The 27,457-nt window shown below is 47.6% G+C and overlaps 1 protein-coding gene across 4 annotated transcripts in view; it reads right to left on the minus strand.

Moving 5' to 3' along the window:
• Positions 1-27,196, minus strand: part of NLRP1 (NLR family pyrin domain containing 1) — a 36,934-nt gene extending 9,738 nt beyond the window's left edge. The window contains exons 1-11 of one of the 4 annotated variants that reach the window (XM_055576818.1): positions 26,822-27,196; positions 22,595-22,890; positions 18,976-19,176; positions 13,806-15,423; positions 11,269-11,439; positions 9,574-9,744; positions 8,831-9,001; positions 6,825-6,914; positions 4,285-4,373; positions 3,567-3,729; positions 1,631-1,854 (exon numbers count right to left, since the gene is read on the minus strand). In XM_055576818.1, the coding sequence (XP_055432793.1) occupies positions 1,631-1,854; positions 3,567-3,729; positions 4,285-4,373; positions 6,825-6,914; positions 8,831-9,001; positions 9,574-9,744; positions 11,269-11,439; positions 13,806-15,423; positions 18,976-19,176; positions 22,595-22,871 (3,175 nt within the window). In that variant the 5' untranslated portion in view covers positions 22,872-22,890; positions 26,822-27,196. The remainder of the gene's footprint in view (positions 1-1,630; positions 1,855-3,566; positions 3,730-4,284; positions 4,374-6,824; positions 6,915-8,830; positions 9,002-9,573; positions 9,745-11,268; positions 11,440-13,805; positions 15,424-18,975; positions 19,177-22,594; positions 22,891-26,821) is intronic. The other 3 variants (XM_055576819.1, XM_055576820.1, XM_055576821.1) reach the window with 3 other exon arrangements.
• Between the last annotated feature and the right edge of the window lie 261 nt (positions 27,197-27,457).

Raw genomic sequence — 27,457 nt, forward strand, 5'->3', positions numbered from 1 at the left:
TTTCCACTAGTCTTTCTTTGAAGCAACACCTTTTCATGTTTCTGTCATAGCCCATGGATTTTTTCGATTTCTCATCATTGTGTGTCTTCCTCTTAGAATCATGGTGGGTATCCCTGCCTGTCATGTGGGAGACTGGGGTTAAATTCCCCAATGGGGAGACTAGAGTACTACCTTTTGGGCTTCCCTGGTGGCTTAGATGATAAAGAATCTGCCTGCAGTGTGGGAGACCTGGGTTGGGAAGATCCCCTGAAGGAGGGCATGGCAACCCACTCCAGTATTCTTGCCTGGAGAATCCCCATGGACAGAAAAGGCTGGTGGTCCATGGGGTCGCAAAGAGTCAGACACGACTGAGCAACTAAGCACAGCACAGCACAGAGAAGTCACATCTTTAAGTGATCATAGAAATTTCCTGGCAATTCTCTCTTTGAATATTTCATCTTCTCCGTTCTCTCTGCCATATCCTCTGGAATTCTGATTAGGTGTATTCTAGGCCTCCTCATAGTATCCTATCCTCCATGTCACTTAATCTTTTTTTTTTTTTTAATGTTTTCTTATTTTCTTTAAGTAGCTTGTTTCCAAATCTGATTTATCATTTTTAATGATTTATTGCTTTTTGCTTATTTTTCCCCAGGATGATTTCTATAAGTATATGGGGTCGCAAAGAGTCGGACACGACTGAGCGACTGAACTGAACTGAACTGATGGTGGTTTAGTCGCTAAGTCATGTCGAACTCTTGGGACCCCATGGACTGTAACCCAACCAGAATACTGGAGTGGATTGTCATTTCCTTTTCCAGGGGATCTTCCCAACTCAGGAATTGAACCTGGGTCTTCTGCATTGCAGGCAGATTCTTTACCAACTGAGCTATGAGGGAAGCCCCATAAGTATATGAAATACATTTATTTTGTGTTTTGTTTCTGATAACACAAAAAGTGTGAACTCTTTATGGGATTGATTCATATTATTTTCTTATTTTTAAGTTATTTTAATTAATGTGTTCATTTAACAGGACCAGTTCTGGTACCTGTGTTTCTTCTGGTCCTCGTTTGTGATGCCTTATTTACCGTTTGTAGTTTTTGACTGTGAGATTATTTTTTATAATGTTTTATTTTCAGAATAATTGATATCCGCTCCCTGTTGTATTTATTTATGGCTTTCCCTGGGTTTTCGTCACTGCACACAGGCTAACTGCAGCAACTGGGACTTCTCTGCCCGCAGAGCATGGGCTCTAGAGCGCAGGCTCAATAGTTGTGGCACACGGGCTTAGTTGCTCCGCGGAAAGTGGGATCTTCCCCGACGAGGGATTGAACCCACGTCTCCTACATCGACAGGCAGATTCTTACCTGTACCACCAGGGAAGTTCAATGTTAGCTTGTATTGTACTTTCTATTTAGGGAAGCCTTTAAGTAATTCAGGCAAAAATAATTATGAATCTGGGGACAAAAGTGCTTCAAAAAAGATATGCCCAGAGCACCATGGAATGAGAGAAAAGCTGTCTCCATTTCTGTTATTCCCTTTCTCAGTCTCTCTAAGGAAGCCATGAGTCCCCCTCAGGACGTCACCTCCAAAGCCCCATTCAGGCCCATTCTTACCACCATCACCTTGCTCCCACCTCTCCCCCCTGCTTACCTCGGAAGGCCACAAAGTGAGGGAGGAACACGGCTGCCACAGCGCCTGGTTCAGCCTTGATGTCAAACAGAGGCCCTGCAGCCAGCCAGCTGTGCTGTGGGAAATTCCTGTTCAGGAACTGGTCCCAGGCACAGAATTCAATTTCAACGGTCACTGGCCCTCTCACCTCAAAGCGGAGACCCGTGTTGGGCCAGTGGTAGAAGCCGGCCACGGGCAAGTGAACGCTGCGAAAAACGGGGAGAAGTGGACACTGGATTACTGTACACAGACTCACTGAGCACCTACTGGGTGCCAGGCCCTGTGCTGGGCACTATGGATCCTACAGAGTGGCTGTAAGCCCAGACATTGAAGTCAGATGGATTTGAATTTGAATACTGGATAGCATGTTGAAAAGCAGAGACATTACTTTGCCAACAAAGGTCTGTCTAGTCAAGGCTATGGTTTTTCCTGTGGTCATGTATGGATGTGAGAGTTGGACTGTGAAGAAAGCTGAGTGCTGAAGAATTGATACTTTTGAACTGTGGTGTTGGAGAAGACTCTAGAGAGTCCCTTGGACTGCAAGGAGATCCAACCAGTCCATTCTAGAGGAGATCAGCCCTGGGTGTTCTTTGGAAGGAATGATGCTGAAGCTGAAACTCCAGTACTTTGGCCACTTCATGTGAAGAGTTGACTCATTGGAAAAGACTCTGATGCTGGGAGGGATTGGGGGCAGGAGGAGAAAGGGACAACAGAGGATGAGTTGGCTGGATGGCATCACCGACTCGATGGACGTGAGTTTGAGCGAACTCTGGGAGATGGTGATGGACAGGGAGGCCTGGCGTGCTGCGATTCATGGGGTTGCAAAGAATCGGACCCGACTGAGTGACTGAGTGACTGAACTGAACTCAACTGTCTCCCCTGGGCTTCCTGGGTGGTGCTAGTGGTAAGGAACCTGCCTGCCAATGCAGGAGACACAAGCTGTGAGATTAAAGCAGCATAGCAAGTCAAATACAACAAGTGGGCTGTCTTTGGAGCATGATTAGAACAAATCATCTACAAAGACACACTTTATACAATTGACCAGATTTGAATAAGGATTGGACATTGAACGGATATGAAAGGCTTAATTGTAAACTTCTTGACATGTGAAAAATGACATTGTGGTTATGGAAGAAAAGGTCTTTATTTGAACTTTTTGAAAGGTATCACAAAAAATTTAAGGCAAAAAGCACCCATTTCTTTGGACTTAAAAATATTGCGAAAAAAGGGGTGGAAAGTGGATAGTTGAAACAAAGTTGGTAAAATGAAGGTTGAAGCTGAATAGTGGGTACATGGAAGTTCCCTGGACTCCACTTGTGTGTCTATTTAAAAATTTTCGTAACAAACTCTCTTTTTCCAGGGACTTCCTTGGTAGTCCATTGGCTAAGACCCTGAGCTCCCAATGCAGGGGGCCTGGGTTCGATCCTTGGTCAGGGAACTAGATCCCACATCCTGCAACTAAGACCTGGCACAGCCAAAAATAAATAAATAGAAATAAATATTAAAAACATCCCAACCAACGTTCTTCCTCCCCCATCCAAAGTAAAGTGAAGTTGCTCAGTGCACGACTCTTTGCGACCCCATGGATAGTAGCCTGCACCAAGCTCCTCTGTCCATGGGATTTTCAAGGCAAGAGTACTGGAGTGGGTTGCCATTTCCTTCTCCAGGGAATCTTCCCAACCCAGGGATCAAACCCAGGTCTCTCACATTGTAGACAGACGCTTTACCGTCTGAGCCACCAGGAAGCCCAAACCCCTTCTTTTTTCATAATAAAACACCAACCAACATCCCAGCTCTGTCTTTCTTTGCATGGTGGCATGGTGAGGGGATACAATGGACCATGAATGGGGTGCAGACTGTCTGTGGGGACCCAGCATGGGGATGGAGTGGGTGGGACAGGCCAGGCCCCCTCACTTACCGGTACAGGCTCCTCTCTTCGTCAACTGCCTGGGTAGCCACAGGCCCTGTGGGGCCCCAGAGGTCATTCTCGGTCCCCAGAGACTCCATGTGCTTGTCCTCCAGAGGGGCAGGAGAAGACGGACAGAAGAGTCTCACCTGTGCTGCTTGAGGAGAGCTGCCCTCTGGAACAGACAGGGCAGTGGCCAGCTTTAGGTTCTTCTGCCTGGCTGCCCCCTAGGCTAGACCACAGAGGGGCCCTTCCCAAGGCCAGTCTACCTGCTATCCAAGGGGGCTCAATCCTGGTGCCTCCCCTTGCCCAAACCCTCCTCCCTCCCCTTTCTCACTTCCCAGAATTGTCGCTCTTCCCAGCACTCCCCAGGTGGTCAGCTTCTGAGGGGAACAGGGCTCCAAAGATGGACAGGCAGGGATGGAGAGGGGATTCCAGGCTTTAGAAGCCCAGAGTGGGCCTTAAGAGACTGGTCTCTGGTTCAGAGTATGAGTCATGCTGTGAATATTTAGGAGAGGAACAGTCCAGCCCCCTGAGGCTGGAAGAGAGGGAAGCAGAAATCCTGCAAGGTTCGGGTGGTGGAAGATCTCTCATGGAGTCTCCCCTAGGTTGTCTCTGTCCCACTCCAGAGACAGGAGGATGGAGGGAATGACCTTTCATAGCTGCCATCACCCCCTCCACCCCTGCAAGCCCACATCATGATGCTCCCAGCCTGGCCCCTTCAAACTACCTGATGCTTGTCTCTGCCGCTTGAGGGAGGATGTATCGCTCATCTCTGCTCCACCTGGGCCCTCGTGAAGGATCCTCAGACTTGGCTTCCTGGACAGAATTCATTCTCCCTGAGATCATGGAGGATTCTGGGGGCTGTCTCCACGACATCCCCACTTGAGTTCAACTCATCAGAATTTGAACTCCTGATCCCCATTGGGCTTCTCCTGTAGTCTCTGGTTCCATGAATGGCACCCATCCACCCAGCTGTTTATACCAGAACTGAGGCATCATCCTGACTTCTCCCTTGGCCAATCTGAGAGCTGATTGATCACCTTGATGCAGCCTCCAAAACAGCTCTTTTCTCTTCTCTCCACCTCCCTGGCCTCCACCCTGTTCCCAGGCCCTGGCATCTGAGGCTGGAACACTGCCTCATCTTAAAGGGTTCCCTGTTTTTGCTCTTGACCCTCGGTCCACTGTCCACTCAGCAGCTGATCTGAAAATGGGAACCTGGCACAGTACTTCGATGCTGAAGCCCTGAAATGTCTATTGATTTGGGGAGTAAGATTGAAATTCTTAATGTGGCCCAGAAGATGTTAGGTACTGCCTCCCATCCCCAGCCCCACCTGTGCCAGTCTCCCTGCCCCCATGGCTCTAAATCAGTGTTAAAAATCACCTGAAGGCCTGGATTAGAACATGGATTCCTGGGCTCACCCCAAGATTCTGACTCAGCGGGTCTGGAGTTGGGCCTTTCTACTGAGCTCCTTACTGTTGTTTAGTCGCTAAGTCATGTCTGACTCTTTTGCCACCCTATGGACTTTAGTCCGCCAGGCCTCTCCGTCCATGGGACTTCCCAGGCAAGAACACGTGGGTGGGTTGTTATTTCCTTCTCCGGGGGATCTTCCTGACCCAGGGATCGAACCAGAGTCTCCTGTTTCGGTAGGTGGGTTATTTACTATTGAGCTGCCCGGGAAACCCTCCAAGCTCCCAGGGGATGTTGATTCTGCTGCTGTTTCTGAGGACCACACTTTGAGTAGCTCTGCTCCAGGTCCCTGACCTCCTATTCCTCAAAGAAGCTAAGCCCAGTGCCTCTACTGAAACGGCAAGTAAAACATGAACCAGCTTAAACTGGTTTTGCTGCCTTTAAATAAGTTGATTAATGCAGCCTTGAGTTATTTAGATAGCACCACCACGCAAGACAGAATCTGTGTCTCCAGTATACAGAACCCAGAATCTTCAGTCTGCAGAACTCTATAGAAATGTTGCCCCAGGAGCCCTTTTTGGAGCTAGAAGTCCTTCAAAAAAGGAAGATCTGGCTTCCAGTAGTGCGAGTAGCTTTGGCTTATTCGAAACAAGCCAACAAGCTTCCAAGATTGACATTTCTCTAAACCCCTTAAATGTCGCCCTGAATCCTGGATTGATTTGAGAGCCTCACCTCCTGGGCCCTTGCTAGTGGACCTTGCAATAAAGCTCTTTCTTTTCTCAAAAGCCAGTGCCCTAGTCTTGGCTTCTATGCACTTCAGGCATCTGGCTCTTGTTCAGCAAGCTATACCACCTTTGCCAGGAATTGACCCCTTCCGGGCCCAGCACGCCCCTCCCATCCTTCAGAGCTCAGCTCAGCTGCTCTGCATAGAATCCAGTGGGCCCATCGGTGTCCTTAGAGAAATCCAGGTGTAGTTCTGTGGGCGGAGGTGGGAGGCTGGGGTGGGGGTGGAGGTGGGGAGGGAATAATTTGCACCTGCTGGGCTGAGCTCCAGGAATTTGGGCCCTTGTTCACTGCTGTGTGCCTCACATGTCATGTGAGGGATGCAGGGCATGTTGTTCTGTGACAAGTAGATCCTCCTTCTAAAGCTAGGAGCCCTTTTCTTTCCTTTTCAGGTGAGGCTCAGCTGCGGAGATTCAGGGAACAGTTGCCCTTTGTGGTCACAGGCCGAAATGCACCAAACTGGGAGAACGTGGGCACAGCAGCAGATTCCCTGGGGAGGAAGAGGGATTCTCCCATCTCTGGGGCTCACCCCTCCAGCCTCTCTGGCTGTGTGTCTATATGTATTGGGGGGTGAGGGTCGGGGTGGAGGTGGTCTGGCTCTTCCTAGACTCTCTTTCTTTGTCTTTGTCTCCCCCTGGTGGTCATTGCTTTCCAAGTTCCAAATCTCATCAAGGCACCCATTCACGTGTTTTTTTGTTTTTGTTTTTAATCTTCTTATTGGAGAAGGCAATGGCAACCCACTCCAGTATTCTTTCCTGGGAAATCCCATGGACACAGGAGCCTGGCAGGCTACAGTCCATAGGGTCACACAGAGTCGGACACGACTGAAACGTCTTGGCACACGCACATTCATCTAATTGAAAGGTTTAAGCAGAGGAGTGGCATAATTCCATTCGAACTAAACAAATCAACGCCCAAACCTCTCTCTGGCTGCCGTGCTTTCTTGGTTTCTTCCCGGCCCTGCGGTGTCTACCTCCACCCTACATGTCTTTCCCCATCTCTTGGTTCTGGACCTGCCCCAAAGACTCAGCCGGGCCTGGAACAGCAGGAGGGGGTTCTGAGTCTCCCCACCTTACCATATCCCGGAGACTAGCAGCTGAGGCTTCTCCCTCTCCAGGGCCTTCAGCATCTCCGTCACCTCCTCGCTCAGCTGAGTCTGGTCCAGCCTGCAAGCACAAAGGAAGCCTGGTTCTCCTGGGACCCCTGTGTGATCCTGAGGTCCTTGGGGGATCCTTGAGCCCCCAAGGACCTCAGGATGGTGGAATTGGGTTTGCTCAGAATTGGGCTCTGAGATGGCAAGTGGAGTGAGGTTTACTAGGGGGTGTTCTTGGATCAACACCAGGGTGGCGGGGAGAGGGAAACAGGTCTGGGCAGAGAGGAAGAAGTTGGGCTGTGATGTTGTCTCAATGGAGACCTCAGCCAAGGCTACTGGAGGCTCTGAAGTCAGGATGATCCCTCAGAGCTGTCCCAAATTGGGGAGAGGGGCTGGGTCGTTATACCCTGACATTGGTCAGGCCTTGGATGCAGGTGACTCCAGGAAGGGGATGAGATCTTGGGAGAGGGGGCCCTTGTAGGCAAATGTCATCCCAGTATCTGGCTGTGAATCCTAAGCATTCCTAGTGGCTTAGGATTACATCCTCATTCCTGGAGAGCATCTGGGCAGCGGCTCACAGCGTCCACCACAGAACACCCATTCCCCACAGCCTCAAGATGACCACCCACGGGTAGGTCCTGGGATTTTCTGCTCAGAGGCTAGATGGTTTGCTGGAAAGGAGAGTGCCCTGTTTCCGTTCTCCTGGCCTTTTGTTCTGGGCTGCTTCAGATTTCAGATAGCTGTTGCTCTTTCTGGGCCCCCGTGTCCCCCTCTCTAACACAGACGGACGTGCTCCACCTGTCGTGAGCTGTGGACAGGACACACTGTAGAGGGCAGTGCACACCGAACTCATTGCTGCGATCAGAGCTAGTGTGCCCTAGGGAGAGGATGGATCCCCCCCCGCCCCCCCCCCTCCCAACCCCCGTAGATGGCTGTCCCTCCCAGTCCAGTCCCAGAACTCCGGGAGGAAGGAAGCGGAAACCTTCACAGGACCACAGAGCACAGGCTGCTCTGAGGCAACCCAGGTCTGACCAGTAACCAGTGAGCTGGCCACAAATTCAGATGTCCCGGCTGCGGCTAAGCTCTGGAGAGGCCTTGTGCTATGTAGCCGGAAGTGCTTGGTGGGGAGGGAGCTGGAGTCCCCTGGTTGGAAACGGTCAGGGTTAGCCTTGGAGGAACCCACCTGCAGAATGTTTATCTTGTTATCTTGCCCCTGGACTTCATCTTTAGGCCTGAGAGTCTAAAGGAGGGAGTCCTGGCTAAGAGTGGCCAGGGCCCAGACTTTGCAGACCCCTTGAAGACCCGGGTTCAATCCCTGGATTGGGAAGATCCCCTGAGAAGGGAATGGAAACCCACTCCAGTATTTGTGCCTGGGAAATCCCATGGACAGAGGAACCTGATGGGCTAACATCCTTGGGGTCGCAAAGTCAGACACGACTGAGCCGCTAACATTTATGATTCCCACTATGTTTCTAAGGGCTGCTGGAGCTCAACGGAGGACCTGAGCGGATGGGGTCTGGAGGGTCTGGAGCCCTACCAGGAACTATAAGCAAGGGCTCAGCCAGAAACAGCCAGTGGACTCGTTCTCAGGAAGTAGAGGAAAGAGGAAGTGGCTGAGACACATGGGAGGGGCTGCTGCTCAGAGAACGTTGCCCTCAGGGCCTGCAGGGCTGCAAGGAGGGCTGGGAGCTCACTGCTCCTCAGCCAGTAGGGACTCCGGTGCTCCAAGCCCATTTCTGTCTGAACTCTGTCCTAGTGTTCACATGCATTTTACTGAAATGATGGTCCCATTAGACAGATAAAGAAACCAAGTCTCAGGTGAAGAGCTGCCTGAGTCACAAGGCCTAAGAAAGCGGCGTCGCTGGTGAGGAACCCTGGCTGACTGTGCATTTGTCTGTCCCTTTTCTTTCCTCTGTCCAGTTCCGCGGCACTTGCATCCCCTCCCCCCATTCCCTGCCCTCTGCCCAGAAGGGGCCTGCAGAGCCTCACCATAGGCATATGAGCTGGCAGGAAGGGTGCCTGAGTCCTTCACAGAGCAGCCTCACGCCGAGGTTGTCCAGGTCATTCTGCAGCAGGTTTAGCTCCATCAGGCTGGGGCTGACCCCGAGCATGGAGGCCAGGTCCTGGCAGCAGCCAGACGTGAGGCCGCAGCCTGCCAGCCTGCAGGGAAGACACATGCGGGCCCCCAGTCAATGCCCTAACTGGCATCTGGTTTTCCTTTCTAGTACCTATGGCCCTATGAGGGTTCTAGGGTGACATTAAAGGAAGATAAAGACATGTCTGGCTTGCAGGAACCTGGGAGATTTAAATATTCCTCTTGCAGCCAAGGAGCTACTCAGGATAGAGACCACATCCCCTTTTCACTTCCGTGTGATTCCCATGAATCCTGCTCACTCACTGTATCGATGTTGTATGATTAATTTACACCGATGTTCCACTGGGATGCCTGGATCTCATTGTTAACTACCTCGGCCCTCCCAAATGCCCAGAGTTACCTGACATAGGTTTTAGCATTTTGTGGGTTTCAACATTAAGGGCATCTGCAATGCAGGATGAGAAAAGAGCGCACTTCTAGTATAAGAATAAAAGTTAAGGAGGAATATGAGGGCTTCAGTGGGAATCTATCATGGCCTCCATGAGCCCTTGCTTTCTCTCTGCCCCGTGGTGCTAGGGAAGCTCCTTCTGCCTCCCCGTGCCCACCCCACAAAGTAGTGCCAGCGAGGAGCACTTACAACAGTCGCTGCAGCTTGCAGGTTGGCTGTCTCAGGCCCTGGCAAAGGTGCTCAGCTCCTGCGTCCAGGAGTGTGTTGAAGCTCAATTCCAATTGCATCAGGGTTTGGCTGGAGCTCAGCCCAGAGGCAATGTCCTTGCAGCTCTCAGCTGTGAGGCCGCAGCTGGCCAGCCTGTGGGAGACACATGACCATGGCCTTGCCTTTACTTACCTGTTGATTTCCACAGTCACCCATGAACAACCTGTTGAGCATCTATACCTGTGGGCCAGGTGGAGGTCAGTAAGACCCTCTAGCCCCCAGGCCCCCAGAAATACACAGGCACTGGGGGATAGACATAGAAACAAATAATAGTAAGTCAGGTTTTGATCTCTTTGGATCAAAATCCTCCCACGTTTTCCCAGGTCATCAGAGAGAAATTCACGGTCCTTGAGCTTGTCTATGAGACACTGGTGGTCTGACTCCTTGTCCTCTCTGTCCTCATCTCATATTCCTTTTAGCTGCATCTCCATTGGCCTCCACACTGTTCCTTAAACACTCCAGGCATGGTCCCACCTCAGGTTCTCTGCACCGGCTGTTTCTTTTGCTTGGAACAAGCTATCTTACCTGATAGCTCATGGCTTGTTCCCTCACCTGCTCCCAGGTCTTTGCTCAAAAGTCCCCTTGCAGGAACCTTGCCTCACCACCCTCCTTATTTAAAATGGCACACCCAGCCCCAACTCTCTACTCCTTTCTGCTTTACTTTTCTCTCTAGTCCTTACCACATGCAATATCCTTTACTTGTTCTTTTGACTTTTTGTCCCCATCCCCTCTGGAATGTAGGCTAAATGAAGAAAGAGTTTTGCCCATTTTCATTACTAGCTGTACCCAAGTGCCCACAGTAGTGTCTGGCACATAGTAGGCACTTAAAAAGTACATGGTGCCCCAAGGGACAAGTGAAGTGCAGCTGAAGGCAGAAGAAATGATTAATTTTGACAAGGGAAGGAGGTGGAAATGTATGAGGAATGCCTTGAATGATGAGTAGTTCATCAAGACGCCCAGCCCAAGTAAAATCTTCTTCAGATAAATGCCCAGAAGTGGAATCACTGGCTCACATGATAGTGCTGCTATTTTTTTTTTTTTGAGAAATAGCTATACCATTTTCCACGGTGGCTGCATCCACTTCCATTCTCACCAACAGTGTATGAGAAAGTACACATTTTCTCCACATCCTCTCCAATACTTGTGATTTCTACCTTTTTGATAATAGCCATTTTAACAGGCATAAATTGATATCTTATTGTAGTTTTACTTTTTTGGCCGTGCCGTGAGGCTTATGAGACCTTAGTTCCCCAATGAAAGGTCAAGCTCAAACCCACAACAATGGAAGCACTGAGTCCTAACCACTGGACCACCAGCAAAGTCCCCAAGTGTCCCTTCCTTAAGGACATTTTCCACTGGCGACCCTTATCTGGCCCTGTAGTTACACCTTTATTAGCATGGTTCCCTGATTAATGTCGGTCTTTTGCAAGATCTCTGAGAATAGACACCTGCCTGTGTTTGTTTGCCATAGTGACCCTGGCACCTGGCGCAGTGGTGGGCCAGAGAGGGGCTCAGTGAGTATTTGCTGAATGCAAGGACAGTTCCCCTCCTAGAGTCAGTGTCCATCTTAGATCTCCTGTCCATCCCTGTTCAGAGCAGAGCCCAGGCCAGACTCACCGCAGGGTCTCTAGCTGGCACCCAGGGCATCTCAGGGCCTCATCAAGACTCTGTACTGCAGAGCGGCTCAAGATGTTTCCACTCAGGTCCAGTTCCTTCAGGTTTCCAGTGACCTGGAGAACGGAGCAGAGAACCTGCCAGCAGGCCTCTGTGGCCGGGACCCAGCTCAACCTGTGGGGGAGAGAGGAGAAGGAGAGGTGCGGTCTGCGTGTGCAGAGGTGGAAGTGCACAGTGGGCAGTGCCATCCCCAGGGCTGACCAGCCTCCCTGACTGCCCCAAACACCGCAGATAAAAGAGATGGAAAATGGCTCCCTCTGCCTTCAAGAAACTTCCAGATGGAGGTGGAAGCAGACATACATGATGAACACTTCAGAGTAGTATGGCAAGGGCTGTAGACTGAGGAGCCACAGAGAAGAGGGGCCCCCAGCCCAGGGTGGTGGCCGCAGAGGGGCAGCCAACTGTAAAAGAAAATGTCCAGTGTGGCTCAGTTTTGCCATGAAAATCAGCATAAAAAAGACTAGATGATATACCTCAATTCTTTTTTAAAAACAATCTTTGGCTGCTCTGCACAGCATGTGGGATATTAGCTCCCCTACCAGGGATCGAACCTGTATCCCCTGCATTGGCAGCATGGAGTGTTACTCACTGAACCACCAGGGAAATTCCATATACCTCAATATTTTTTAAAAAGTTTTTATTTTTTTAAAAAATATTTAAATTTTTTTATATTTTTAAATTATGAAAACATGGTAACACATTTATAGGAGACTTGGAAAATACAGAAAAAATACATCTAGTTACATATAGTTCCAGTTTACGATAATTATTTTTCAAGTAGATAAATTAAGATTTTTAGTTGGAGTTTCAATGTCAAACTCTCAAAAATTACTAGAATGAGTAGACAGAAAAGTAGGATACAGTAGATCTGAGAAGCACTACTTAATTGTTGAATTAAGTAGTTATGTACTTAATTATGTACACATAATTAAGATGTGTACAATTTTCATACAACAGCACCATATACTTCAATTCTTAATGATGGTCATTGCTGAGTTGATATTAATTTCTGTTGATATTAATTTCTGGTTGATATTAATTTCTGTCTTTTTGCTTCTCTACATATTCTTGTTTTCCTATAATGGACATGGGTTTTGCTGTGAGAAAAAACCCTTGAAAGTCAGAAAAAGCAAAAACCCAAATCCAGCGTTTCTTCCTCTGACTCTTTTCTGGTTTACTTGTGTGTGATTGGGCTTCCCTGGTGGCTCAGACAGTAAAGAATCTGCCTGCAATGCAGGAGACCCAGGTTCAATCCCTGGGTTGGAAAGATCCCCTGGAGAAGGGAATGGCAACCCACTCCAGTATTCTAGCCTGGAGAATCCCATGGACAAAGGAGTCTGGCGGGCTATGGTCCACGGTGTCATAGAGAGTTGGATGCGACTAACACTTTCACTTTTTTTTTTCACTTTTTTTGTGTGTGATTACTCCCTTCCTGTGGGCTTCCCAGGTGGTGCTAGTGGTAAAGAATCTGCCCACCAATGCAGAAGACACAACAGAACTTCTGGGTTTGATCCCTGGGTCAGGAAGATTCCCTGGAGTAGGAAATGGCAACCGGCTCAAGTATTCTTGCCTGGCAGGCTACAGTCCATGGAACCACAAAGAGTGGGATATGACTGAGTGTGTGTTTGTGTGCACGCGCACACACATGCACACACATGCCCACACTGTCTTTCTGCAGCCAACATCATGCCTTGCTGTCTGTTACCATAGCATCATACTCAATTGTAATTACTGGGTGGTTGTGTGTCTTCTACCCCAGGTTTTGAGTTCTTTGAGGCAGGAGTTGTGTTTGTTCATCTGTGATCTGGAGGATCTGGCCTAAAAGCAGTGCCAGATAAATATTCACAGGACAAATCATAAAAGGACTAAATGATCAATAATGCAACTGAAGTGGGGGAACCTGGCTGGGGAAGTTAATGGGGTTGGAGGATGTTTAGAGAAAACTCTGCTGTCACTCAGGTCGGCGGGGGCAGGTTTTAGGCTAAGTGCCTGGGGTACAAGAGTGCATTATAGGCACAAACGGAGAAGTCAGATGTGCAGGGAAAAATGGAGACTACCTTTCAGACACACACATTCTGTGATGGAGGAGATCTCTGGACCAATGACATGGTCAACAGCCGTCAAGGGGAGTGTCTGAAGCAGCTGAGGGAGGGGTTGCTTAGAGACAAACATGAGGGAGAAAGAGAGGCAGGTGGGCTGCATGGAGGGGAAATCAGGTTAGCACAGGAGGTAGAGAATATGGTGGTCATCGAAGAGACAGGATGAGGAGTGGCAGGACGCAGCGGGCCCACCCAGAGGCAGGCAGGGCACGTCACATGGATGGACCCTGCTGCAGGGGATCTTAGGCAGATGGGGAATGGTGGTCACTGCAGATCTCGATCCTTGAACCCCTGGGGTTAAGTTTAGTGAAAGTGACTCCAGTGCCTAGGACGGAGGAGCCAACAGAGGAGCCGGAGAGAAGAGAGGGTGGGGGTACTCACAGCACTGTGTCGGTGGGCCTGCACACTCCTGGATGTTGTCTGCCCTCATTCAGTTGAAGCTGCCGCACGTGGCTGCAGAATCTAATGCAGAAAGTGAACACGAGCAGCTCCATGCTGGTTCGGATGCACACTCTTGTTCCTTGGAAATGGGCCATCGCTTGTGTCAGGAACTCCTCGTCCTGAATCTCGTACAAACAGTGAAACAATTGCAGAGAGTAATGCTCACGCCCGAGTTCCAATTCAGCCCACTGCAGCAGTGAATCCCGCTTTCTCTCCCAAGACAGCTTGCATTGGAAAATGTTCTCCATCTCTATCGCTCCTTGCTCACTCAAAAGGCCGGATAGGAAATGCACGGTTGGTGCCCCAAACAGGTTATTGATCCCATATACTTCTACCAACTTTTCCATGCTTCCAGTGCTGTTAGGATGGTCACTTTTGTCCCCCATGTCCCCTAAGGCAAAGGACACTGCTGCAAAGAACTCCTGGAAACACAGGTGAATGAAGCTGTAGTTCAGAGATGTGGGGTGCTTTTGAAGAACATCCATCCTTAAGGGAGTGGAGTTGATGACCCAATCTAATCCGTGCTTCTTGAGGTCCCCTGGAGTGAACAGAGTCTTTCCTTGCCAGATACCCTCAGCAGCAAGAGTACAGAAGCCCCTCAGCTGAGTCCCCAGGGGCTGAGCTTGGATAGCTTGGGCAAGGTAGCGCAGATAGAGGGCTGTCATGGTCTGCGACCTCAGTGAGAGTTCTTCCCCTGCCTCCATCTGCTGCTTCAGGCAAGTGCAGGCCAGCCAGGACACCAAGGGCGTGAGACACATGGTCAAGAGTGCTTGGTTTGATTCAACCACGCTAAAGGCTCTAGTTGCTTGGCTTTCCTCTGTGAAATATTCATAGAAATAGTCCTTCCTGGAAGACTCAGAGAACCCCAGGACCTCCACCCAACATGGCTGCTTCAAAGAAGGAATGAACTTCTGCACAGCTGCAGTCCGAGCTGTGATCAGCAAGGACGCCTCTGGAAATATGGTTTTCTCCACCAAACTGCCCAGCAGTGTCTGCACGGGCTGCTGCTGGCTCCGGTGCAGACAGAGCTCTGCCCTCTGCTCCTCTGAGACCCATTCCAGTTCATCTAAACCATCGAGGATGAAGAGCAGCTGCTCCGGCTGAGACTGGACCTGCCCAGCGGGAGCCACAGTGGTGGACTGGTCTTTTGTGATGAGTTCCTCCAGACTTGTCAGCTTGGACATGGCCAGCTCTCTGCAGTTGAAGTAGAAGACATGCTGGAAGTGGTTCCTGTATAGCTGGCCCTCCTCCCAGGCTCTTCTTATGTGCCTGGCCAGTGTGGACTTCCCAATTCCAGCAACTCCATGCAATATGACTGTGTGAGGCCCTTCCTGGGGACCCAGGTCTGAGCCAAATAAGTCTCTGACCTCAATCAAATGCCCTTGCCCCTCAACCACCCCGTGATCCCAGCTTTCCCAGTTCAAGGACTCATAGTCTTTGTGGTAAGGAGTGTGTAGAAGTAGCAACTGCATGAATTTTGGGTGCACATCTTCATTTTTCCATGACCAGGTGGAGCAAGGTGTCTCTTTCCTTTGATCCTGGTATCTCTCTCTGCTTCCTAAGTAAGGGAGGGAGAGATAAAACATAAAGGTATAGGATAGATTTGTTCATTTGTCCCTCCTTCCAATACTCAACAACTGTGTTTTGCACCTGGTCAAGCCACATGCTGTGCTAGCTGCTGATTAAGAAATAAAGGAAATAGAGACTAGAAAAACAGTAGAGAGGCTGGTGAGATATCTGCACTCCCACATTCATTACAGCACTATCCATGATACGGATGCATGATACGAAACAACCTAAGTTGTTTCAGTGGATGAATGGATGGATAAAGGTGATATAGTCTATTGATCTAGGTATCTACCTATCTCTCAATAATGGAATATTATTCACCCATAAAAAGAAGGAAATCCTGACATTTGTGATAACACGGATGAACCTGGAGGGCATTATCCTAAGTGACATAAGCCAGACAGAGAAAGACAAATATGTATGGTATCACTTATATGTGGAATCTAAAAACAAAAAAATTTAACCTTATAGAAACAGAGAGAGGAATAATGGTTCCCAGGGATGAGGGGTTGAGGGAAATTGGGAGATGTTGATCAAAGAATACAAACTTTCAATTTTTAAATGAATTAGTTTTGAGGCTTTGATGTACAGCATGATGATGATAGCTAATAATACCATACTATATGTTTGAAATTTGCTAAGATAGCAAATCATAAGCATTCCCAACACACACACACACACACAGGTATTCAAGGTGATGGATGTGTCAATTAACTTGATTGCAGTAATTGTTTCACAATGTATATCAAATCTGTACACTTTTAACATAGTACAATTTTATTTATCAATCATGCCTCAATCTTGGCTGGAAAAACCAATGAAAAAGAATTCAGCATTAGGAAAAGATGTATTTCTTCTGAATTGGTCTTTTCTATTCTATTGAGCAGGGCTTCCCAGGTGGTACTGTGGTAAAGAATCCACCTGCCAATGGAGAAGATTCGGGCTTGATTCCTGGGTCAGGAATATCCCCTCGGATAGGAAATGACAACCTATTCCAGTTTTTTTTGCTAGGAGAATCCCATGGACTGTGCTTGCCATGGAGTTGCAAAGAACTGGACATGACCAAGTGACTGAGTACACATGCATTCTATTGAGTAATAGATATTAGGTAACCAACCCATTATCTTTCCATTTTTGCCCTGGTTGCTAGGATGCTCAGAATCAATGAATGTTTTTTGCAACAACTAATTAACCTCTTGGCTTTCATATTTATTTCTTCATGTTTAAGGTTATTGCTTTTGTATGTTTTGGTAAGATGCCTCTTACATATTACAAAATTCTTCCTTCTTTTCTTCTTTTTCTTCCTCCCTCCCTCTGTCTTTTCCTTTCTTTCCTTCCCTGAATGGGAAAAAGTATGATTAATTAAGTCAGTTAATTCATCTCCAACCTGGGTCACATTTTAGGACCATGAATTCTACAAGTATACTCCTACCTGGGTGTGGAAGGGATCATTTTAACAAAACATCTCTCAGATTTCAAAAGGGACTTCTTTCATCATTGAGATCAATGTTAAGAAGATGCCTCGTGCATGTCCTAAGCCACTTCAGTCATGTCTGACTCTTTGTGACCCTAAATACTGTCTAACCCACCAGGCTGCTCTGTTCATGGGATTCTCCAGGCATGAATACTGGAGTGGGTTGCCATGCTCTCCTCCAGGGGATCTTCGTGACCCAGATGTCAAACCCACTTTTCTTACATCTCCTGTATTGGCAAGCGAAATTCTTTACCACTAGCACCACCTGGAAGCCCTTAGATGACAAAGGAAGCAGAACATTAAATGTGTGGATAGTGGCATTTAGAACCAAACATGGAACAACAGACTGGTTCAAGTTTGCTAAAGGAGCATGTCAAGGCTGTATATTGTCACCCTGTTTATTTAACTTATACCCAGAGCACATCATGCAAAATGCTGGGGTGGATGAATCACAAGCTGGAATCAAGATTGCTGGGAGAAATATCAATAACCTCAGATATGCAGGTGACACCACCCATATGGCAGAAAGTGAAGAGGAACTAAAGAGCCTCTTGATGAAGGTGAAAGAGGAGAGTGAAACAGCTAGCTTAAAACTCAACATTCAAAACTAAGATTATGGCATCTGGTCCCATCACCTCATGGCAAATAGATGGGGAAACAGTGGAAACAGTGACAGACTTTATTTTCTTGGGCTCCAAAATCACTGCATATGGTGACTGCAGCCATGAAATTAAAAGATGCTTGCTCCTTGGAAGAAAAACTATGACAATCCTAGACAACATATTAAAAAGCAGAGACATTGCTGACAAATGTCCATCTAGTCAAAGCTATGGTTTTTCGAGTAGTCATGTATGTGTGTGAGAGTTAGGCCACAAAGAAAGCTGAGCGCTGAAGAATTCATGCTTTTGAACTGTGGTGTTGAGAGTCCCTTGGACAGCAAGGAGATCAAATCAGTCAATCCTAAAGAAAATCAACCCTGAATATTCATTGGAAGGACTGAGGCTGAAGCTGAAGCTCCAATACTTTGGCCACTGGATTCGAAGAGGTGACTCATTGGAAAAGACCCTCATGCTGGGAAAGATAGAAGGCAGGAGGAGAAGGGGGAGACAGAGGGTGAGATGATTGGATGGCATCACCGACTCGATGGATATGAGTTTGAGCAGGCTCTGGGAGTTGGTGATGGACAGGGAGGCCTGGCGTGCTCCAGTCCATGGGGTCACAAAGAGTTGGACACGGCTGAGCGACCAACAACAGCAGTGGCATTAGAGAGAGTGGAGGCTGAATTACATCTCTGCCATTCTGAGAGTTTATATTTTCGAGCCTCAGTCTTCTTATTTCCAAGGTGGTATAATAATAACATCCATCTCATGGAATCGTGAAATTTTATACTGTGCAAGCAAAGCACATGGCACAGAGCCTGACACAGAGACGGTGTCCACCTGACTCGCTCCAGGCCACTTGGGGGCTGAGGAGCTCAGCAGAAATAGAATCTTTCTCTTCGGACTCTAGGCCAGTGCCTGTCCACTAACCAGGTGATGTGTCTCCTGTACTGGATAATACTCCTGCATTTTAATTTCCAGGGGCTTCCTGGAAACAGTGCCTTAGGCAGGTGGAGAGATTCTGGTAGTAGGATTTCTTTTTTATTTTTTAAAAATTGGTTTTACTTATTTATTTTTGGCTGCACTGGGTTTTCATGGCTTTGCGGGCTTTTCTCTGGTTGTGGCAAGCAGGGGCTACTCTTCTTTTTGTGGGGTTCTGGCTTCTCAGTGCAGTGGCTTCTCTTGTTGTAGGGCATGGGCTCTAGGGCGTGTGGGCTTCAGTTGTTGTGGTGCAGTGGCCTAGCTGTTCTGCAGTATGTGGGATCTCCCTGGAACGGGGATCAAACCCAGGTCCCCTTCATTGGCAGGCAGATTCTTAACCACTGGACCACTAGGGAAGTCCCAGCAATAGGATTTCTGGAGAGAGGTCTCAGATGTTTGCCAGACCCTTTCTGCTCAGTGTATCAACCTGGCCCCCATCCATGTCATTGCCTCACCACCGCTTTCCAGAAGCTCAGCAGGGCCTTACCTGTGCAGCTGTTTCCAGATGTTTCAACCAGTGGCCATACAGTCCCAGGACCCTCCTTCTCTCTGGGCTCTGGACAGGAATGACGTGGGATTTCACAGACTCTCAGGATTGCGGTGGATGTGGGGTCATTGGGTAACTCTTGGCTTGGTGACTCATGATATGGGGAACTTGGAAAACCTTGGTAAATGCTTGGGGAAAGGTCTTCAGGGGAGAAAGGAAAGAAAGGACCATTTATTGAGCATCGATTTCAGGCTCATACATTTTAAATTCTCACAAAAATCCTGTGAGATGGTGTTGGTAATCCAATTTTTAAAATCACAAAGACAGAGGTACAATTTAATTCTCTTAACGCTCTGAAACTTCCTCTATCAGGTAGAAAGATTTTGATAAACCACTTGGGGAAGGGAGTTAAGCTGCCCATTTCAAACAACAACAAATAGTTACTAAGAGGCATTCTAAAGTGGTGGGTCCTCTTCATTGCCAGGCACTGTTTTATTTATTTTTAAAAAATATTTATTTATTTATTTGGCTGCACTGGGTTTTAGTTGCAGCTTGTTGGTTCTTCTTCTTCTTCTTTTTTTTAGTAATAAAAGTTCTTTATCAGTTTTCACAATCAATACCCAGACAAAAAATAGAAGATAATTACAATCACGACTTGTGGGTTTTTTTAGTTGTGACATACAAACTCTTAGTTTTAGCATGTGGGATGTAGTTCTTTGACCAGGGAAAGAACCTGGGTCTCCTGCAGTGGGAGTGGAGTCTTAGCTGCTGGATCAAAAGGGAAGTCGCTAAATGCTTTATCATTTTATTCAGACACTGTTTTGCCAGACAATGAAACTCAGGGTATGCAAATTGGGAGCAGAGGGGAACTGCTCTGTGTCTTCAATAAAGGAAGAGTCAGTGAGACTGGGTAGTGTGTGGGGAAGGACAAGAGAGAAGAAAGATGGTGGGGGCACAAGAGGGGACCTTTGTGGGTAGAGAGATGTGAAAAGTCTAACACTTTTCTTCTACAACATCTTGTAGAGTCTACATCGTATATCTGAACTTCTGTGCACATGGGTTATTTTAGTGTGGAGTTCAAGATGTGTAAATTCTGTACTGTGGCATGGGTTGATGTGCAGAGTAGAAAACTGAGTAGATAAGATGAGGAAATGGAGACACAGGAGGATGAAGTGATTTGTTCTGTGTCATAGAGCAAGTGGGTGAAGTCAGGGTGGAAACTGAGGGCAATGGAGCTTGTGAGCATCACTGTTGAGGCTTGGGAGTGCAGTGGTGAAGAGTAGGCATAGAGGGAAGGGGAAGGGACTTCTTTGGTGGTGCAGTGGATAAGAATTTGCCTGCCAATGCAGGGGACACGGATTTGGTCCCTGGTCTGGAATGATTCCACATGCCGCAGAGCAATCAAGCATGAGAGCGACGACTACTGAGCTTGTGAGCCTCGAGCATGTAGTCCGCAACAAAAGAAGCCACTACAACGGGAAGCATGAGCACCGCAACGCAAAGTAGCCCCCGCTCGCCACAATGAGAGAAATCCAGTGTGCAGCAACGAACACCCAGCGCAGCCAAGAATACTGGAGTGGCTTGCCATTTCCTCCTCCAGGGGATCTTCCCAACTCAGGGATCAAACCTATGTCTCTGGCATCTCCTGCATTGGCAGGTGGATTCTTTACCACTAGCGCCTCCTGGGAAGCCCAAGCTGGGGATGGGGACCTTCAAACAGCAGCAGCAGATGGAGGGATAAATGACTGCACCAGGAATGGGTGGTTCTAGGCTCCAGCCCTGGCTCTGTCTCCAGATGCTGTGTGAACTTGCACTTTGATACTGGGACGAGAAGAGGAAGAGGCCTGGGTGTGGCTGGGGTTTGAAGCCTGGGTGACTCAGGATGATGGAGGCCAAAATAAGAGAAGTCAGGAGAAGGAAGCGGCTTAGGCTGAGGGGTGAGCCTACCCTTCTCTTGGGGTTTATCTGGAGAACTGAGTCCTCCTTGGAACTTTTTAAACCACCCTGAATCCCAGGATCTTCATAGTCCACTGAGGTTGTGAGCCGAGCTCTGCCTGGGCAAGGACCACATTGCACCAGGTTGGGGGATATTCACTGTCTGACCGATGTGAGTCTCAGCATCCCCATCTATCAAATTGGAAGGAGTGCAGTCTCAGCAGAGGGATGCTCCTGAAAGATCATTTTTAGGGCCGCTGCGCCCACCACCCTGGCTCCTGGCTCCTCCAGCCTTCTGTAGTTCCTTCTGACTGGGTCTGCATGGAGTTACAAGCCCACGGGCTGCCTCAGAGCCGCCCCCCCACCCCCACCCCACGCCTCAGGGCCCCTCAGCAAACCTCACCTTTCCTATATCCAGATGCGAAAACTAGGGGGCTCAAAATCCGTTTCAGTGAGGCCTTGGGCTCTGGTTGCTTAGGCTTGCAGAATGTCAACACTTTGGTGGAGGTGGGCCAGCTGGGAGATTCCAGGTTGGGTGCACTTGGCGAGTGGGAGAATGAGGGATACAGGGCTGTGGGGAGCAGACAAACAGGTTGGAGGATTGCCAGGGGAAGGGGCAGGAGCCAAGATTGAGGCCTGTGTTCTTCAGGCAAGAAGAACAAGAGAGGTCTTCTGTCTCAACCAATAGAGGTCAAGAGGGAGACCATTGCAGCCTGCCTCTTGTAGGAGGATGATTTCCTGATGCTGCTGGACGATTCATCCTGATTTGGGGTCCAGAAGATTTGTATCTGTGTCCTGGCTCTCTTTCTACGTCCTCATGAAAGTCGAGCCCCCTCTGTGTGCCTCTCCTCTGTGGGGTGAAGAGTCCCGCCTCCCAGGGCTGCTGATCAGTAATAATAACTGCAGTGACAGCCACAGTAGCAACAGAGCTTCTATTTTTTTTTTTTTTGAGTACTTACTACATCTTAGGGGCTTCCCTCATAGCAAAGTCGATAAAGAATCTGCCTGCAATGCAGGTGACTGGAGTTTGATTCCTGGGTCAGGAAGATCCCCTGGAGAAGGAAATGGCAACCCACTCCGGTATTCCTGCTTGGGAAATCCCATGGTCAAAGGAGCCTGGCGGGGTACAGTCCATGGGGTCGCAAAGAGTCGGAATAAACCACCACTAGACTCTTAGACTCTGTGCTAAATATTTAATATGAACTATCTCTCTAACCCTTACATAGTCAAGGGAGATAGGCTCTTACTCTCCCATTTTACAGATGTAGAAACAGAGGCACAAAGCAGTGAAGTGACTCGCCTGGTGTGGCAGTGCCCAGTTTCCAAGTCCGTGCTTATAACACAAGGCCAGGCAAGTGCCTGCTTAGGAGTCGGGCATGAAACCCCCAACCCTTGCTTCCAGTTGCCCTTCTGAATTCCAGCCTCCTCCCTCTCTGGCCCTCTGAGCACCCCTTCCAGGCCCTGTGAGGACCACATGGGATCCTAGGAATCCACTTGGCTAGAAGAGGAATCCAGCAACCTCCCCTTCCCACCCCAGCAAGCCTCTTAGCTGCAGGCTGGCCTAGGTCTGGATGCCCCCTGATCGGGCTGTCCTAAATCACCACCCAGAGGAAGGTGTGTGTGTGTGGGTTCTCTGGTGGGGGGTGAGGAGATCGACAGTGGGCAGAGAAGGCTTAGTAAGCACCTGAATTCAAGTCTGTCTCTTCGAGGGTCTTGGTGCATGCCCCTTGCTTGTTCATGTGTGGTCCCTTGGTGTGGATGGCCATGCACCCGTGCTGTACCTCCTTGATCACTGAGGGGATCATCATGATCCTCCGGATCCTTAGCTTCTCTGGTTGAGCATAGACCACCTTAGGAGACTGCAAGCAGGGCTTCTCATCAGGCAGCCAAAGCTGGAGCTCCTTCAGCTTCTCTTTCTTCTTTTCCTCCAAGTCCTCCAGCCTCCGGGCTTCACCGGCCATCGCTGCTGGGCTGGGAGACCTTGGGGGGTGTCAACTACAGATTGGCACTTGCCATGGGCACTGGCTGTCTACCTCTACAAGGATTAAATCATGTGCTGCTGCAGCTGCTGACCTTTAACATCCCCTGAAGGGAGTTCAGGATGGAGATCAGGGATAGGGCCCTCTGCACTCGAGGAAAACCTGGCAGAACAGGTCTTCAGAGTGTTAGGTCTTTTCAGGAGCTGATTTTTATGAGCCCAATTCTTGCATCTCCTCACATCTAGAAAAGCACTAAAATCCTTCATGGGGAGGTATGCTCCTCGTGACAAGCAGAAACCTGCAAATACAGGTTGCATGAACTCCCCCTTTATCAAAATCACATATATACTGAGCTTCTTCTGTCTCCCTCTTTGGAGCAGTTTCTCAGTGCTATCTGAAATGAGGGCTGCAGTCCTCATTTTGCCTTCAGTTGCCTTGCAGCTCTCAGGTCATTTTTTTTTTTTTAAGTCAGCAGGGATGTTTATGGGGAGGGGGTGGATGTTGGGTTGGTGAGGAAAGTCAGGAAGGCAGAGAATAGCAACTTCCTTGACCTCTACCAATGCAGGACTCCCATGGGGATCACTGCTCTTCACCTGGCAAACTCCTATTCAGCATTTAGAATCAGTTTTATAAAATCCCAGGGTGGGGAGAAAAATCAAATCAATAAAATTAGAAATGAAAATGGAGAGATCACAACAGACAACACAGAAATACAAAGGATCATAAGAGAGTACTATCAACAATTATATGCCAATAAAATGGACAACGTGGAAGAAATGGACAAATTCTTAGAAAAGTACAACTTTCCAAAACTCGATCAGGAAGAAATAGAAAATCTTAACAGACCCATCACAAGCATGGAAATTGAAACTGTAATCAAAAATCTTCCAGCAAACAAAAGCCCAGGTCCAGATGGCTTCACAGCTGAATTCTACCAAAAATTTAGAGAAGAGCTAACACCTATCCTGCTCAAACTCTTCCAGAAAATTGCAGAGGATGGTAAACTTCCAAACTCATTCTATGAGGCCACCATCACCCTAATACCAAAACCTGACAAAGATCCCACAAAAAAAGAAAACTACAGGCCAATATCACTGATGAACATAGATGCAAAAATCCTTAACAAAATTCTAGCAATCAGAATCCAACAACACATTAAAAAGATCATACACCATGACCAAGTGGGCTTTATCCCAGGGATGCAAGGATTCTTCAATATCCGCAAATCAATGTAATACACCACATTAACAAATTGAAAAATAAAAACTATATGATTATCTCAATAGATGCAGAGAAAGCCTTTGACAAAATTCAACATCCATTTATGATCAAAACTCTCCAGAAAGCAGGAATAGAAGGAACATACCTCAACATAATAAAAGCTATATATGACAAACCCACAGCAAACATTATCCTCAATGGTGAAAAATTGAAAGCATTTCCTCTAAAGTCAGGAACAAGACAAGGGTGCCCACTTTCACGATTACTATTCAACATAGTTTTGGACGTTTTGGCCACAGCAATCAGAGCAGAAAAAGAAATAAAAGGAATCCAAATTGGAAAAGAAGAAGTAAAGCTCTCACTGTTTGCAGATGACATGATCCTCTACATAGAAAACCCTAAAGACTCCACCAGAAAATTACTAGAACTAATCAATGACTATAGTAAAGTTGCAGGATATAAAATCAACACCCAGAAATCCCTTGCATTCCTATACACTAATAATGAGAAAACAGAAAGAGAAATTAAGGAAACAATTCCATTCACCATTGCAACGGAAAGAATAAAATACTTAGGAATATATCTACCTAAAGAAACTAAAGACCTATATATAGAAAACTATAAAACACTGGTGAAAGAAATCAAAGAGGACACTAACAGATGGAGAAATATACCATGTTCATGGATTGGAAGAATCAATATAGTGAAAATGAGTATACTACCCAAAGCAATCTATAGATTCAATGCAATCCCTATCAAGCTACCAACAGCATTCTTCACAGAGCTCGAACAAATAATTTCACAGTTTGTATGGAAAGACAAAAAACCTCGAATAGCCAAAGCGATCTTGAGAAAGAAGAATGGAACTGGAGGAATCAACCTACCTGACTTCAGGCTCTACTACAAAGCCACAGTTATCAAGACAGTATGGTACTGGCACAAAGACAGAAATATAGATCAATGGAACAAAATAGAAAGCCCAGAGATAAATCCACGCACCTATGGACACCTTATCTTTGACAAAGGAGGCAAGAATATACAATGGATTAAAGACAATCTCTTTAACAAGTGGTGCTGGGAACTCTGGTCAACCACTTGTAAAAGAATGAAACTAGAACACTTTCTAACACCATACACAAAAATAAACTCAAAATGGATTAAAGATCTAAACGTAAGACCAGAAACTATAAAACTCCTAGAGGAGAACATAGGCAAAACACTCTCTGACATACATCACAGCAGGATCCTCTATGACCCACCTCCCAGAATATTGGAAATAAAAGCAAAAATAAACAAATGGGACCTAATTAACCTTAAAAGCTTCTGCACATCAAAGGAAACTATTAGCAAGGTGAAAAGACAGCCTTCAGAATGGGAGAAGATAATAGCAAATGAAGCAACTGACAAACAACTAATCTCGAGAATATACAAGCAACTCCTACAGCTCAATTCCAGAAAAATAAATGACCCAATCAAAAAATGGGCCAAAGAACTAAATAGACATTTCTCCAAAGAAGACATACAGATGGCTAACAAACACATGAAAAGATGCTCAACATCACTCATTATCAGAGAAATGCAAATCAAAACCACTATGAGGTACCATTTCACACCAGTCAGAATGGCTGCAATCCAAAAGTCTACAAGTAATAAATGCTGGAGAGGGTGTGGAGAAAAGGGAACCCTCTTACACTGTTGGTGGGAATGCAAACTAGTACAGCCACTATGGAGAACAGTGTGGAGATTCCTTAAAAAACTGGAAATAGAACTGCCTTATGATCCAGCAATCCCACTGCTGGGCATACACACTGAGGAAACCAGAAGGGAAAGAGACACGAGTACCCCAATGTTCGTCGCAGCACTGTTTATAATAGCTAGGACATGGAAGCAACCTAGATGTCCATCAGCAGATGAATGGATAAGAAAGCTATAGTACATATACACAATGGAGTATTACTCAGCCATTAAAAAGAATACATTTGAATCAGTTCTAATGAGGTGGATGAAACTGGAGCCTATTATACAGAGTGAAGTAAGCCAGAAAGAAAAACACCAATACAGTATACTAACGCATATATATGGAATTTAGAAAGATGGTAACAATAACCCTGTGTACGAGACAGCAAAAGAGACACTGATGTATAGAACAGTCTTATGGACTCCGTGAGAGAGGGAGAGGGTGGGAAGATTTGGGAGAATGGCATTGAAACATGTAAAATATCATGTATGAAACGAGTTGCCAGTCTAGGTTCGATGCACGATACTGGATGCTTGGGGCTGGTGCACTGGGACGACCCAGAGGGATGGAATGGAGAGGGAGGAGGGAGGAGGGTTCAGGATGGGGAACACATGTATACCTGTGGCGGATTCATTTTGATATTTGGCAAAACTAATACAATTATGTAAAGTTTAAAAATAAAATAAAATTAAAAAAAATCCCAGGGCGGATTCATTTTGATATTTGGCAAAACTAATACAATTTTGTAAAGTTTAAAAAAAAAAAAATCCCAGGGCATCTGCTGATAGACTTTGTTGGGAGAAGGGAGGGGAAAAGGAGTGGGAGGAAAAGCCATAGGAAGCAGGGGGTCCAGAGGGGGCCTGGGAAACACTAGAAGAGGTCAGCTTCCTGGGTGCCAGGGTGGAGGGTGAGGTCGGTCAGGAGGGTGAATGGGCAGGGCTGGGATGGTGGGTGAGATGCTCTGGGTACTTACTGTCGTGTGTCCCTCAGAGTCTTCCTTCTCCTGGGACTTGGACACCTGGGACCAAGCCTTGATGTGGACAGGAAGTAGGGGCTTTCAGAGCCAAGGGTTGAGTTCAGAGCTGTCTGCCCTCAAGTCTCCTCAGATCTCTCCTGGCCCTGGGTCACTGACCTGGAAGAATAGTCCTCACCTTGTCAGAGCAGGCATGGGAGTCACCAAAAGGACCCACTTGAGAGTGCAGCCTGAGAGAGGGGGGTTAGGACAGGAATCTTCTGCAGCCTCTCAGTTTTCAGGGCTTCCTGAACCCCACTGCACATCCTGCCATGCAAGGAGGCGCACCAGGGTGTGTGTTCCAGGCCCAGGGGGCTGCCTGCTTTGTGAGCAGCTCAGCACGCAGCTAGTAAACATTCCTGCTTGAAAGCGGAACAACTCTGCCGCATCTCAGCAAATCCGGGCCTCTGGGGAGTAGGCATGGACTTTCTTCCTTTTTTGTAGAATCCTCAGGGTTGGAAACTCCCGGCAGAGGCACGATGTTATCTAACTCAGTTCCTGTTGTGTAATGGTTTCTGGCCTTAATTGGCCCTGGGCTGGAGGGGACCAGGCCCAAGGAGCTTCACTGACTCCTCGTGTGACTGATACCTTTCTCTG

This window comes from Bubalus kerabau, chromosome 4 (genome assembly GCF_029407905.1).
Source record: "Bubalus kerabau isolate K-KA32 ecotype Philippines breed swamp buffalo chromosome 4, PCC_UOA_SB_1v2, whole genome shotgun sequence".
NCBI classification, from domain to species: domain Eukaryota; kingdom Metazoa; phylum Chordata; class Mammalia; order Artiodactyla; family Bovidae; genus Bubalus; species Bubalus kerabau.